The sequence below is a fragment of the Purpureocillium lilacinum genome, assembly GCF_023168085.1.
Source record: "Purpureocillium lilacinum CBS 284.36 DNA, scaffold_8, whole genome shotgun sequence".
Taxonomy (NCBI): Eukaryota; Fungi; Ascomycota; class Sordariomycetes; order Hypocreales; family Ophiocordycipitaceae; genus Purpureocillium; species Purpureocillium lilacinum.
The window spans coordinates 2,626,701-2,640,106 of NW_027072118.1; the positions used below are offsets into that span (position 1 = coordinate 2,626,701).

The 13,406-nt window shown below is 60.3% G+C and overlaps 3 protein-coding genes across 3 annotated transcripts; 1 reads left to right on the forward strand and 2 right to left on the reverse strand.

Moving 5' to 3' along the window:
* Positions 1-994: 994 nt before the first annotated feature.
* Positions 995-3,516, reverse strand: PLICBS_010521 (sulfate permease 2; the record flags this gene model as incomplete). The annotated part of the gene is made up of 4 exons (XM_018326351.2): positions 995-1,564; positions 1,622-3,031; positions 3,078-3,223; positions 3,270-3,516. The coding sequence occupies 4 exons, from the start codon at positions 3,514-3,516 to the stop codon at positions 995-997; spliced, it is 2,373 nt and encodes a 790-aa protein (XP_018174670.2).
* Positions 3,517-6,332: 2,816 nt separating this feature from the next.
* Positions 6,333-7,565, forward strand: PLICBS_010522 (uncharacterized protein; the record flags this gene model as incomplete). Its single annotated transcript, XM_018326349.2, has 1 exon — positions 6,333-7,565. The coding sequence occupies one exon, from the start codon at positions 6,333-6,335 to the stop codon at positions 7,563-7,565; it is 1,233 nt and encodes a 410-aa protein (XP_018174668.2).
* Positions 7,566-8,049: 484 nt separating this feature from the next.
* On the reverse strand, positions 8,050-13,259 carry PLICBS_010523 (uncharacterized protein; the record flags this gene model as incomplete). The annotated part of the gene is made up of 7 exons (XM_065601945.1): positions 8,050-9,541; positions 9,598-9,705; positions 10,047-10,459; positions 10,515-11,589; positions 12,205-12,608; positions 12,658-12,730; positions 12,784-13,259. 7 exons carry the CDS (start codon positions 13,257-13,259, stop codon positions 8,050-8,052), a joined length of 4,041 nt encoding a protein of 1,346 aa, XP_065458017.1.
* Between the last annotated feature and the right edge of the window lie 147 nt (positions 13,260-13,406).

The following is a 13,406-nucleotide window of genomic DNA, read 5'->3' on the forward strand; positions in this document are numbered from 1 at the left end:
CCGGCTCGTGCTGAGCACTGAGCAGCCACAGGGCGTCCGCGGCCAATAACTTGGTTGATAGCCGGTGTGGCCCAGCGGCGATGTGGCAATCGACGGGGGCAATGGGGAGGGCGGCGGCGGCGGGGGCCTGTGATTAATGTTCCCATCACCCACGGAGCGCGCGCGGGTGGATTTCGGGGGGGGCGCTTGGGTAGGGTATCTTGGACACCATCAATCATGATGCAGCGGAGGATTGGCGTCACAATGTTTCACTCTGCGCGCAAGCTGCTCCCTCCACTGGTGCCGGCAGACGCGGCAGCCATGCCACGGCCTGTACGGGCAGGACTACAAACGGGATGATGCCCTGTTGGCCGCGATTGAGTCGCCGTTTGACTGGCTTTTTTCTTCTTTCCCCCGCCGGCCGCCTGGAATGGGACGGAGCCCGCGTGCCACATGGCCGGTTGGTGGTTAATAATTGCCCGGTGCCGCTCCCGGGCGATCCGAAGAGTCGCAAAGCAGTCACCGTGAGTGAGCCAGCGCCGCTCATTACAAGCGCTTGTGTCAGCATGCGACGCCACAGCCCCTCAGCCCAGCGACCGTCTACAGTGGACTTTATTTTCCGGTTCACGTACGGCGGTGCTTCCGAGGACGTGCATCACAAACACCAGTGAGTGTTTGCCTATACGCAACGAGACGGTTGCCGAGTCAATGCCGGACAAATAACCCCGCGACTGCCAATTTGAGCAACAGAGTGACTTGTGCCCGGTTCTACTTGATCTGCACGTAATTCAATCACATCGAAAGCAAACGATCCTCCTTGTCTGCACGTGACACGACCATCACGTCAGAGCACCCCAGTGCCCCTGTATCTGCACACTACAACATCACATCTTGACACAAAAACAAACTGCTGCCAAAACTGGCTGGCCGTCTGGCCTCTCGTGATCCTGTATTCACCGTTCGACTCGTCTCTGGTATACTAAAGCACAAAGCAAAGAAACAAAAACCCGCTAAATCAGTCCTCGCGCTCGCCCACATGCAAGAGCGCCGCGTCGACCGCCTCCTGGAGGTCAAAGTGGAAAAACGGCCTGTTGAGGCCCTGCACGGCCACCAGCCGCGCGCTGCCCGGGTCGCGCGGCACGTCCTTGTCCGACGCGCGCGAAATGTCCGACGCCGGGTCCTGCTCCTCGACGTCGTAGACGACGGCCCCGTCGCCCGCCGCCTTGCCCTCGAGCGCGGCGGCCGTCTCCTCGGTGTCGGCGCGGTACAGGTCCGCGATGCTAAAGATGCGCTTCCAGTGGCCCGTGGCCTCGCCCGGCCGCGGCTTGGGCGTGCGGAACCCGAAGCCCGCCGCCGCCAGCGCCCGCTTGGTCCACCGGTTCTCAATGTTGGCAAAGTGCCAGTTGACCGTGTCGGGCGCCGCGTACCGGTCCAGCTGGTTGCGCACGTCGATGAGCGCCTGCGCCGCCGTCACGTCAATGTTGTTGACCGACGAAAAGTCGAGGATGATGGCCTTGAGCGTCGGCCGCGTGTCGAGGTCGAGGTCCTTTTGGTTGCGAGGGCCCACGTAGTTCCAGGGCCGGTCCTGCAAAAGTCAGCTTCATGAACGCAAGGAATTCTTTATGGACGCAGAGTAACATACACCGAGCTTGCCCAGGGTCGCCGGGTCCGTCCGCCGCGTCTCCCGGAAAATAACGTCCGTCAGGTGCGTCAGGTACCGCGACGAGTTGGGGTAGTTGAAGCCCTCGGCGAAGCGATAAATAAAAACGCCAGGGTACGGGCTCTGCACGACGACGCGCGGGTTGGAGCCGTCCTCGTGGTCGAGCGGCAGGAACCCGGTGCGCACCGACAGGTCCGACTCCTCGGTAATGGCCTCGTCGCTGGCGCCCGGCCCCAGCTTGCCGTTGGTCGTCGCCTTGACGGTGCGGATGCGCGCGAGGCCCAGCAGCCGGCCGCGGCTGAGAAACATGCGCCAGATGACGACGGCAAACGACACGGCAATGGTCGTGTAGATGCCGTTCTCGATGGTGCTGAAAATGGTGACGAGCACGCCGGCGAAAAAGATGGGCACCTCGAGCGGCGACACGCGCCAGAACTGGTAGACGACGCGCGGCGGCGTAATGACGTCGCCCACGGCGTGGATGATGACGGCGGCGAGAGCCGAGTTGGGAATGTACCAAAAGACGGCCGTCAGTGCGTAGAGGGCCAGGAGAACGACAACGGCGGTGATGACACCGGCAAACGGCGTCCGCACGCCGGCCTTGGACTTGATGGCGGTGCGAGAGAAGGAGCCCGTGGCCGGGTACGCGCCGAGGAACGGTCCGAGCAGGTTGGTGACGCCAATGGCGACGAGCTCCTGCGACGGGTCGATGACGTAGTTGTTGATGCGGCCAAACGACTTGGAAATGGAAATGTGCTCGATGAGCATGACAATGACGGCGGCCGGGAGCTCCGAGGCAAACGCCTTGATGATTTCAATGTTGACCTCGGGCACCCCGGCGTGCTTGAAGCCTCGGGGCACGTTCTTGATGATGCTGATGGACGGGTTGTTCTTGTGGTGCACGTTCATGCCGGCGCTAATGGCCGTGTACAGCAGAATGACAAAGACGGTGCGCAGCGTCGAGATGAAGAAATACATCTTGGCCCGCTGCGGCTGGCGCTTGGCCATGTACGAGCAGGTGCCGCGGATGAGGTACAGCATAAACAGCGCCGTCAGGCCGAGGGCGGCGTCGAGCTTGGTCCTCGGCAAACCCTTGAGGGTGTTGATGATGACCATGTAGGGCGCGTCGCGGGTGTTGATGCCGCTGATGCCCATGAGCTTGCAGACCTGGCCGGAGAGAATGTTGATGGCCGAGCCCGTCATGAAGGCGCAGATGGCCGGCAGCGGGATAAACTCGACGAGCCAGCCGAGCCGGGCGAGGCCGAGAAAGACAATGATGGCGCCGGTGATGATGGCGAGGGCCGAGGCAATGACGTGGCCCTCGACCTCGGGGAGGGTGTCGCGGGCCTTGAGGACGACGTTGCCGGTGACCTGGGACATGACGGCGACGGGCTGCGCGGGTTAGCTGCGATCACCCGAGGACGGCTGGGATGCTCACGCCGATGGTGATATCTTTGGAAGTGGCAAAGAACCAGTAAATCAAGACGCCCATAAACGAAGAGTACAGGCCGTACTCGACGTCAAGCTGGGCCAGCTGGGCATACGCCATGCCCTGGGGCACGACGACGGCACCAACAGTCGTGCCTGGGAGGGTCAGCTAGGAAGGTACATCGCCATCGACTTCACATACCGGCAATGAAATCTCCGATAAACCATTGCAAGTTGTACTTGCCGATCCAGTGGATAAAGGGAAACAGATTGTAAATGTAGCGACCGACGTCGTGCAGCGAGGGCGTCAACTCGGCAAAAAACTCTTGAACCGTAGGCTCGCGCTCGATAAAGATGTCGGCGTTGGATATCGACGGAATGTCGTCGTCGCCGTCATACTTGTCGGCGCCAAACAGCTTGGCCAGCCGGTCCTTTGTGGCGTTGACCATCTCGGCGACAGTCAGGGAGGAAAAGTGCAACCGGGCGGCGTCCGCAAATGTCTCGTCTCGTCTCGGCGAGGTCTGTCTGATACACAGTCAGACAGGCGGGCACACAGACGATGCGATCAGCGGGCTCCAGGTATGCAGCGAGGCGGCGGAACGGGATGCAACTCTAAGCAGAAGTCGGGTCCATCCTGTGCGAGTTGGGAAAGGGGAAGAACGAGGCAGATCTTATGTGAGATGCAGAAAGCCCTCGTCGAGGCGCGCATTCGAACCTTTTCCGCCCGTTGCAACGCCCCCCCGGGGCGCCGCGCCGCCCAACGCAACATACGCACAGCAAGCACGGCATCTCGAAGGGAAAGGCGGGTCGATCGCTTGGTCAAGAGAGCCACCAAATTGCGTGCTCCCGACTAGAGATGGGTGCTAGCCTCTGAAATCATAAGCGGAGCCGAGCAGCCAACCAACTGGGGCGTGACGTGCGTGTCCCCGAGCTTTGTGGGCATGGGTGGGTTGCTTCGACGCCTCGGGCGCAGATTCGCCGCCTCCATCTCAGCCAGCCTAGACCCGATGCGCGGGGGATAAGGTGCCAGGGTTCAGCCACAGCCGCCGCGACAGTGCATCGCACGTGGTGGTTGCGCGGTTGTGCCTTGGGCGTACGTCTTTGATGCTGCATTCGCGTTTGATACATGCGGTCGAGTTGAGCAGGACGGCGAAAATTCAGACGGCCGCGACGGAGCGCTTCTCAGGTGCCGAGTCCACACGTTCCACCGTGTCCATGCAGACTGACGGAGCAAAAGCTGGAGCCGCTGGGTCGGCGGCCGCCCCGCGAGATTCAAAGACGGGTAGATCAGCACGGCCCAGACCCATCACCACCAGGGATGGCAAGAGACGAAAGCACGCCCCGAGGCGCTCAGTAAGGATGTGGCTGTCTGTCGTGATTCGATAGCGCAGGCCGTTGTTTGTGCTGAATCTCAGCGTCCCCGGGCGGCAGGGTGAGGAGCATGGGCCCCTATGATGTTGACATCCCAACCCGGGGATGACGCCATATGCAGGCCAAGCAGCGACGGACCGCCCTGCTTCGGGCGGTCGACCACGCAAGTACCTCGCCGCGACGGGGCACATACAACCGGGTGGTCTGCGGCCGCGAAAAAATCCTCACGATACTTGTACTGCACTCCGGACTGTCGCTTCAGCTTCTGCGCTCTCATCTCAGCGTCTCCGTGGACCATGATGCAGACCGGCATCTCTCGAGATTCGACGCCCGCAGCCTACCCTGGAGGTGAGACAGCCGCCGCGCGCGCCCGCGGTTGCCTCACCGCATACCGCGGCTGCATCCTGTCAACCGGGACGCCATCCAGCTGAACTCAAATCCAACGACTAGTGTTGGGCACATCATCCGCCGCGTTGCGCATCCAACTGCATGTGGCGGCGAGCAGGTGGTTGTGCGTGCGGGACGGCTGACCCCGTGACGGCGACGCCCAATGAAGCATCCACGGCCACCGGGCGACACGAACACTCGGTGTGCCAACATGGCAAAAGCAAACAAAGCCAACGCCGCGCCCGGTCCGCGCGCGCGGGAGGCTGAACCCGCGGTTCCGTCGTTTTGAACGACGTCACGCCGCACTCGTGCGTTGTTGTCCTTTTCAAAAATCCCCAGCGACAATCCGACTTGGCGGGACGCCGTGGCGTTGATGCGGCAGCGCCGAGAGATGCATCTCAGTGTTGCATCTGGGGCGCCAAGTCCAGGGGCTGGAGCTGGGCGAGATGGCTCGGCATTGCACGAACGGGCAGTCTGTGCACTCCTTGGCCCGCTGCCAACCATGGGCCTCTCGGAGTATAGTTTTTGCGTCCCGTGTTTCCCTTGCAGAAATGGCTGTTTCACGCCGAGTCAGTGCCGGTGAGACCCGGCCTGCGAGTCGATCTCGCCGCCAAACAGTGACGACGTTGGGACTCAGCTGGACGCGCTTCGGGGGCCCGTCGCCTGCTCGCCTGCACCATGCCCTCACGTCGCGTGTTCTGAGGGGCTTTGCTTCCATTGTGCTGTTCGAACCAGGACCGTGCCGTGCCCAGGAATGCAAGGGCGTCACAACAAGGAGTGCCCTGCCCGAGGTGCTGTGTGCTATGCTGCTCCCGGCCCCGCCCACGGTTCCTGGATCGGATCTGCCAGGGGCGCTATTATTAGAGGCCTGCGCTGGCCATGCGACTCTGCAGTGGCAGGCCGTAAATTGCTGTCAAGGCCTGGCCAGTCTGGCCGGCCTGGCCGCGGCGCAGCACGCAGGTACGAAGCGCTGGCAAATTACCGTCGTCTCAATACGTGGTGGAAAACCGGGCCTGGCCGCTTGCCGTGCCTGCTGCGCTGTCCGGCATTCCATCTGGCGTCAGGGGCAAGCTTCAGACTGGCGGGTATTCCTGGGTTTGTGCCGCTTGTGCCACGCTGGACTGCCACCGAGTGGGGGGGATGAACCGTGGGCCTCCCGCTCTGGCACTTAGATTGGCCGGCGCGTCCCGCTGCGCCCCCTTGGGTTCGCCATCACGTGATGGCCTCCTTCTCCTGAGTCCGAGTCGCGCGGTGATCGACCTCCTCGCTCTCCTCGACGTCCAAACAAACAACTTCACAGCTCGAGGCCTCCCTCTTTACCTTTCATTTTTGCGTTTCTCGAGGCTCTCTTTTTCACGGCACATTCGCTCATTTGGCCGCTTCCAAAACCTTCATTCACTCACTTACATCTGTTTCCTGCTTCGAAACACCCGTCACTTAGCCTCAACGGCACCGTCCTACCGAATCCGCGAGCATCCACAGCACGAAACGCGTCGTCGTCGTCATCATGCGTTTCACCTCCGCTCTCGCCGCGGGCGCCCTCGCTGCTGGCGTCTCCGCCGACGGCAAGAACTACCTCGGCTTCAACTCGGGCGCCACCCTGCCCGACCGCAGCGCCAAGTTCAAGGCGGACTTTGAGGCCGAGTTCAAGACGGCCCAGGGCCTTGTTGGCGCCCCCGGCACCTTCAACTCGGTCCGCCTCTACACCAACATCCAGGCCTACTCGACGGACGACCCCATCGAGGCCTTTGAGGCCGCAATCAACACCAAGACGTCGATGCTCCTCGGTGTCTGGACGTCGGGCACCGACAACATCGACAAGGAGATTAGCGCTCTGAAAAAGGCTGTTTCCAAGCACGGCAGCAAGTTCACGGACCTCGTCATCGGCATCTCCGTCGGCAGCGAGGACCTGTACCGCAACTCGGCCACCGGCGTCAAGAACAAGGCCGGCGTGGGCTCCCAGCCTGAGACCATTGTCAGCTACATCAAGGACTTCAAGAAGGCCTTTGCCGACAGCCCCCTGGGCAAGGTCCCCGTCGGTCACGTCGACACCTGGGACGTCTGGGGCAACGCCACCAACAAGCCCGTCCTTGACGCCGTCGACTGGATCGGCGTCGACGAGTACCCCTACTACGAGAACGACAAGGGCAACGACATCAAGAACGCCGGACACCTCTTCGACAAGGCCTACGAGGCTACCATTGCCGCCGCCGGTGGAAAGCCCGTCTGGGTGACCGAGACCGGCTGGCCCTACACCGGCAAGAAGTGGGACCAGGCCGTCGCCAGCGTCGAGAACGCCAAGTACTACTGGGACGAGGTCGGCTGCCGCAAGCTCTTCAACAAGACGCCCACCTTCTGGTACACCCTGCGCGACTCTAACCCCGAAAACGAGATGAAGTTTGCCATCACCGACAAACTGTCCACCAAGCCCCGATTCAACCTGACCTGCCCCACCACCTTTGACACCAAGCCCGAGAGCTCGAGCGTCTCGGGCACCGCGACCGCTACGGGCACGGGCTCCGGCACCGCCACTGGCATGCCCACTGCCTCGTCCACATCCGGCTCCGGCTCCGGTGGCTCTGGCTCCAATGGCTCCGGCAACGGCTCCGGCAAGAGCGGTGCATCTGGCACCACCGCCGGCGCCAGCGCCACGCCCACGGGCGGTGCGGCCTCCCAGAAGGTCTCTGGGGTTGCCTTTGCCGGCGTTGCCGTCATGGTCGGCGCCCTTGCCTTGTTCTAAGCAAGCCAAGCGTGCCGCGCCGCGTCGGTGCTTCCTGTTCCTTGTTGCCCTTGCAGCGTGTCAATAAATTAGACGGGTATAAATGGAATGTTGCTGCTTTCTGGTCTGAATTGCGCCGGTGTCATTTATTTCCCTTTCGGTCGGGCACGCCAGCAAATACGGATTGGCCCATCGGGTTGAGTGTGATATAGATTGAGCTATAATGCATACTCTTTGTCTTTGAAGTCCATTGAAAATGACGTGAGCCTGGTTGTGGTGTCAAGTGGAAGACTCGGTCTGCCACGGAGCTGTGCGAGTCACATAGGGACAAATGTGTTTGGTTGCATCACCATGTCTGGTGGTACTATGGTTAGCAGCGACCCTGGTGCCACCAACATCGCGAGGTCGTTCTACGTAGTTAATGGCAAATGCATTGGCTACCCCGCTACGAATGGTTGTAAATGTACATGGAAGGGCTCAGAGACGGCAACTCTCGCCTGCCGAGTCATCGTATCTCAAAACACTCCTCCAAACGCCCCTCTGAGCTACCCCCCGGACCCGTCAGAATCAGCGTCACCCGTCTCTTCCACGTCTTTGAGCCATCAGCGTTCATCGTCATGTCCGGCCCAGGGTGCAAAACAAAATCCCGGATCAGGTGCGCGTCGGCTGGCACGGCAAGCTCTTTCACGTCTACTTCCCGCCACGCCTTCATCGTCTCCGGCGTCAGCTCTACGCCGTGCTCGACCTCAATTATCTTTTTGCCCAGTGCCCGCAGCATCGTCCGATCCCAGACCGTCTCGCGCGCCCAGCAGAGCTCGTCCATGAGCGACAGCGCGGCGAGCCGCAGCTCCGGCACTCGGCATTTGTGCACGGTCCGAAAGAGCAGCGGACAGAAGCCCATGCCAAACGCAAACGTCCTGCTTTTGCCGCTGTCAGACAGCCATGCGTTTCGCACCTCCTGGCAGACCGTCACGAAGCGGCGAAACTTGGACTCCTGGATCGCCCATATGTGCTCGTCTTGGTCTAGGTTCGTGCCGACTCTCATCTTTGCATGGAGGAATCTCGCTTCGAGCAGGCGGGCCATGACTTCGAGGTCGCCCTGCATTTCAGCGCGCGAGGTGCAAAATGTTGACCACCACGCGTCCAGATCCCCGTCCAGGACCTGCGCCGCCTCCGTAATCTCCTCGAGCAGCACCGCTGCTGTGACCCCGGCGCGGCGCTCTTTCGCTTGGCGGACGAGTCGCACGGTGCGCAAGGCGAGCAGGTCGAGCCAGGCCTGCGCATGGCATGAGCTGGGGAATATCCGTGGGAACCGCGACCGGTCTAAATACAGCGGAACCTCTAGACTGCTGGCTGGGCCCATTGCGAAGTAGTACGGGAATATGGCGAGGTGCAGCAGGGCAAAGACTAGGTCTTCGTTGGCGCTGCCCACCGAATTCAGCAGCGATATGCCGTTTCTGATGTGTGTTGATGCCGCTTCAACGTTGCCGCGAAGAAACTCTATGGCAATAAACAAGACGCAAATGAGCAGAATCGTGTCGTTGGAGAAGCGCAGCCCTGGCGCGGTAAGACATCGTATCGCATTGTTGTAATGCGTGATGGCGTGCCGGTCTGCGTCCAGAGGCCCGGACGCCATCGGATCGCTGCCCAGGACATGCGCTGAGTTCTCGTGCAGCGAGCCTATGGCGATGACGGCGTGTCTGGCCGCCGGCTCGGCGTGCACCATCTGATTAACCACCATCGTCCAAAGCGAGTGCGGCACCGGCCCGCAGACCGACGGCGCCACGACCCGCTGGAAGAAGGCAATGTTTCGCAGCTCAAGGACAGAGGCGCCGGGGATGTGGGACGGCCCGGGCTGGACGGGCTTGCTGAGGAGGAGCAAGTCTTGCCATGAGTAGTAGCCGACGGGCGGTGGTGCGTAGCCTCGACACAGCTTGCCGGCCTTTTGGCAGACAAAGCACGTCGGCCGCCCTTCATCGCACTTGACTCTCCGAGATCTGAACAAGTCAGTGTAAATGCTCTTCAGCTACACCTCCTGCGGAAGGCGTCGTACTTGCATGTTATGCAGCCGGTGCGGACCTTGACTATACCCTTGCGCGGCATTGGAAGGCTTCCGATCTGCGACCGGGACTCGACGAGAGAGGCACTGCCGATGATGGGACTACGCCGGCGAGGGGTAGGGCCTCACTGATGTTGGGGATATGGCACCATCGGTGGGGCGGATGCGAGAACAGACATGGATGGGCAAGTCGGCGATGCGAGATTGTGGTCGTCGGCCATTGCCTAATCGGCAAGGGGTCTGCATGGCCTCGCATGTGGCTAGTGCGAGTTGGAACAGACATGTCAGGAATTCTGAGCAGCACCAAGGCTTGGAACCTTGGTCATCTGCGAGCACGAGTAGGAGGTGTCGGCAACTACAAGCGGGAGAATGAGTTAACAAAAATGCTGATCCTCTCACGTTGCTAAGTCAATGCCCCGTCGACTTCAATCCCACGACTCGACGAGCCACCAGGCTGGCCTCTGCCCTCGAGAAGCAACCTCGTCAGCGGCGACGGCGAGCGCACAAAGCTCGGCACGTCCAGAGACTCGGCCGGCGGATCGGCCGGTTGCGAGCCCATCAGATGCAGCTGGGGGAAAAAGTCCTCGGACCGCCAGTTGCCATCCTCGCCCATGCTCAGCAGCACATCCTCCACAAACCGCTCCATGTTGTACGGCTGCGGGAGGAGACTGGTCGTGGTGACGGCACTCATACGGACGTTGAGCAGCGACAGCAGCTTCTCGTTGCCGCCGCGAGACGACATGAGAATGTTGCGCAGCCCGTGGAGCACCCGTTTCGGCTGGTCGTCCGAGATGCCGCGAAAGTCGCTCGCCATGGCGTCGATGACGGCCGTGGCTATTTCAAACGTCTTGAACTCCTGTGTCTGATCAGCCACTTGCCACATCACGCCAGATATCATGCTCGGGACTAACCACTGTTGGCCCGTGAGACTCCAAAGCCGCCGGAGGAATGCTTGCGATAAGAGTGAGAAACTCTTGCGCGATATCGAGAGGATTTATCGGAATCAAGATGCCAAAGCGCAAGGCGGCACGCCAGAGCACGGCGCGCATCCACTGGCGCGTCACCAACATGTCGGCGCGCTGAATGTCGTTGCCGCCCCAGTAATCGCCCTTGGTCGAGTCCTCCAATGTCTGCTGCAACATGGTTATACAGCTCTGCGAAATCGACGCCCCTGAGCCCGACTCTGCGCTTCGCAGCCATTCAAATATGCCGGACTGGTCAAACACCCAAAAGAGATTCACCAGCTTGAGGAACTCGGGTAGGATGTGTGCAATGTCGTCTGCGACGCCGTACCACGGTAGCAGGATGTTCGGCTTCAGCACTGCCGGGAGCCTGTGCAACAACGCCACGCCTCTGTTCTTGTCAGTCTCTTGAATTGTCAAGGTGAAGGTGGAAGCAGACCTTTCCGTAACGAAGAGTAACCAGAGCACCCGGCGGGACAGTTGCTGATCTCGTTCGGGCAAAGACGCATAGGTGGACTCGTGCTCCAGTCGTGCGATTTGAGCCAGCGTAATCGCTTCGCGCAGGTAGAGGAGCGACTTGTTGCCCCCGCCTTCTAGGTTCTCGTTGTAGATGTGCAAGAAGAATGAGACGCGGAGCCGGTCCAGCGCGTCGTCGTCGCTGTCCACGGTGTCTGTGCAGGCCGCGGCCGACCCCTTCCAAGCAGTCGTGAGCTTGAGCTGCGCAACCGTCGAGAGCGCAACGGCGTTTGCCAGGCGCAGGTTGCTAGAGTTTCCCGGGCTGGCTAGGAGCGCTTCTTTCAGCTCCGCAGCGTTGACGATGGGCCAGATAGGGTAGAGGCGTGACGCGTATACATCCAGAATCTCCAGCAATTGGGAAATGTCCTCGTCTTCTGTCTTTGACCCGTCGAGTTCCGAGGATTGCCGTCTTTGTTCAATCTTCTTGACGGTGTCTTCGCGGAGGCCTTTTGGACCCCTCCTGCTTTGGACCGTCTTGAACGTGCACTCGATGCCCGACGCGACGCATCTTGTGCAAGGGGGAATCTCCGTACAGCGAATCTTTCTCACTCTGCAAGGGTCGCATGCCCTTCGCGCCAGCCTCTCTCGCGGCGACCGCTTGCCAGGCATGGGGAGACCAGCCAGACGCAAGTCATGGCTTGCACTGGAGCACTGAATGAGGCTTGTGAAGAATGACGAATGAGTCGAGAAGTGCGTGACGAGCCGGGTAAATCAGCATTTAAGCAGTGCTGGAGCTCCGCCCCACTGGACTGCACTAACATGAATTGGTGCATGGCCTAGATCGGGAGCTCCTCAGCACACCATCGACCGTATTGGGTGTGGGCATGGGGTATCGCAGAACGACCGGAGGCCAAGTGCTGACAGCAGTGGGGTTGAGAATCAAGTGCATGCACAATCTGACCTGACTTTGATTTATCAAATATTGCAGTGATGTGATTGCTACTACGGCTACGTAACGTGAAATCAAAATGGCGAAGCTGTTGTGGGTGACTTCATTGCCAATCCGCTTTGCGGCAACTACACTCCCAAAGCCTCCCGACGCCCAGTGCTGGACGGGTCTAGATACGGGGCCTCTCCCAAGCTGCAGACTCTATCGCCGGCCCGGGCGGCTTCGTAGTCGTACGTTGCACAGTGAAACGTGGATCTATTGTCCCATATCGCCACGTCGTTCTTGCTCCACCTATATCTCACCTGCACGTCGTGGTTCTGCGTTACGAGGTTGAAGAGGTACTGGAGCAGCACGTCGCTCTCGTCCTTGGTCACGCCGTTGATGCGCTTGGTGAAGCCCTTGTTGACGTAGACCGACTTCCAGCCGGTGACAGGGTTGGTCCGGACCACGGGGTGCACTGCCGTGAGGTTGCCGCCCTTGTTGAGGGGCGAACCGCGCTCGCCTTGACGGAGCGGGTTTCCGAGGCGTGCCGCTTCATCATGGAAGAATGATGCATCGTGTGTTGCCGTCAGACCCTCCAGGAAGATCTTCATCGGAGCAGAGAGGCGGTCGTAGACTTCATAACCCGATGCCCAAAGCTGTCGTGCATCAGCCTGGAACCATGCCGATTGTCTGAGACAAGCTTACCGTGTCACCTCCCGATTTTGGAAGGGTATGGATCTTCAGCATAGCGTAGTCTGACGGGACCTTTTCAAATGTTCTTGATGCAGTCAGCGTTCAGTTGATAGATGCGAGATGGCGTCGGGCACATACATGTCACTGTGCCAGCCTGCGCTTGCAAACCGCGATACATCACTCAACTGATGAGTAAGACCACCGCCCTTCTTTTGCTTCTCACTTGAAATGACGCTGATTTGGTCTCCAAGCTCGCTGCCCTCCTCTGTCAAGGGATGCACGTGGAGTCCCGATGAGGACGGGCACCCCGACAGTGCCGTAATCCGCAGCATAAAATCCTTCATTTCTGAGGGCGTGACATCTTGGTTCTTCAAGAAGAGCACGCCACGCTGAGAAATGGTGACCGCCACGTCGCGAATAAGAGAGTCTTCAGCTTTGAGCAGGTCCCGGATTTGCAGCCCGGTCATCTCGCGCCCAATTGCAGGGGTGACATCTGCTTGCTCGAATTGATCAAGCCCCCCTGTGTAAGTCAGGGGTGCCTGGATCTCGGGCAGGGAGTCTGCATGGCCCCCAATTAGGCCGCTGGCGTTTGGGAGGGGTGCGATGGAAGGCATTGTATAAGTGTGTCGGCGAACAGACAAAGTGACAACGTGCAGAGTGCCCGGCTTTGAGTTGTATTCTAATTGAAGAGGACGATAGTCGAGAGGCAGAACTAGGGCCATTTAAAGACCTGACGACATCAGGCCCGCCGATGGTGACAT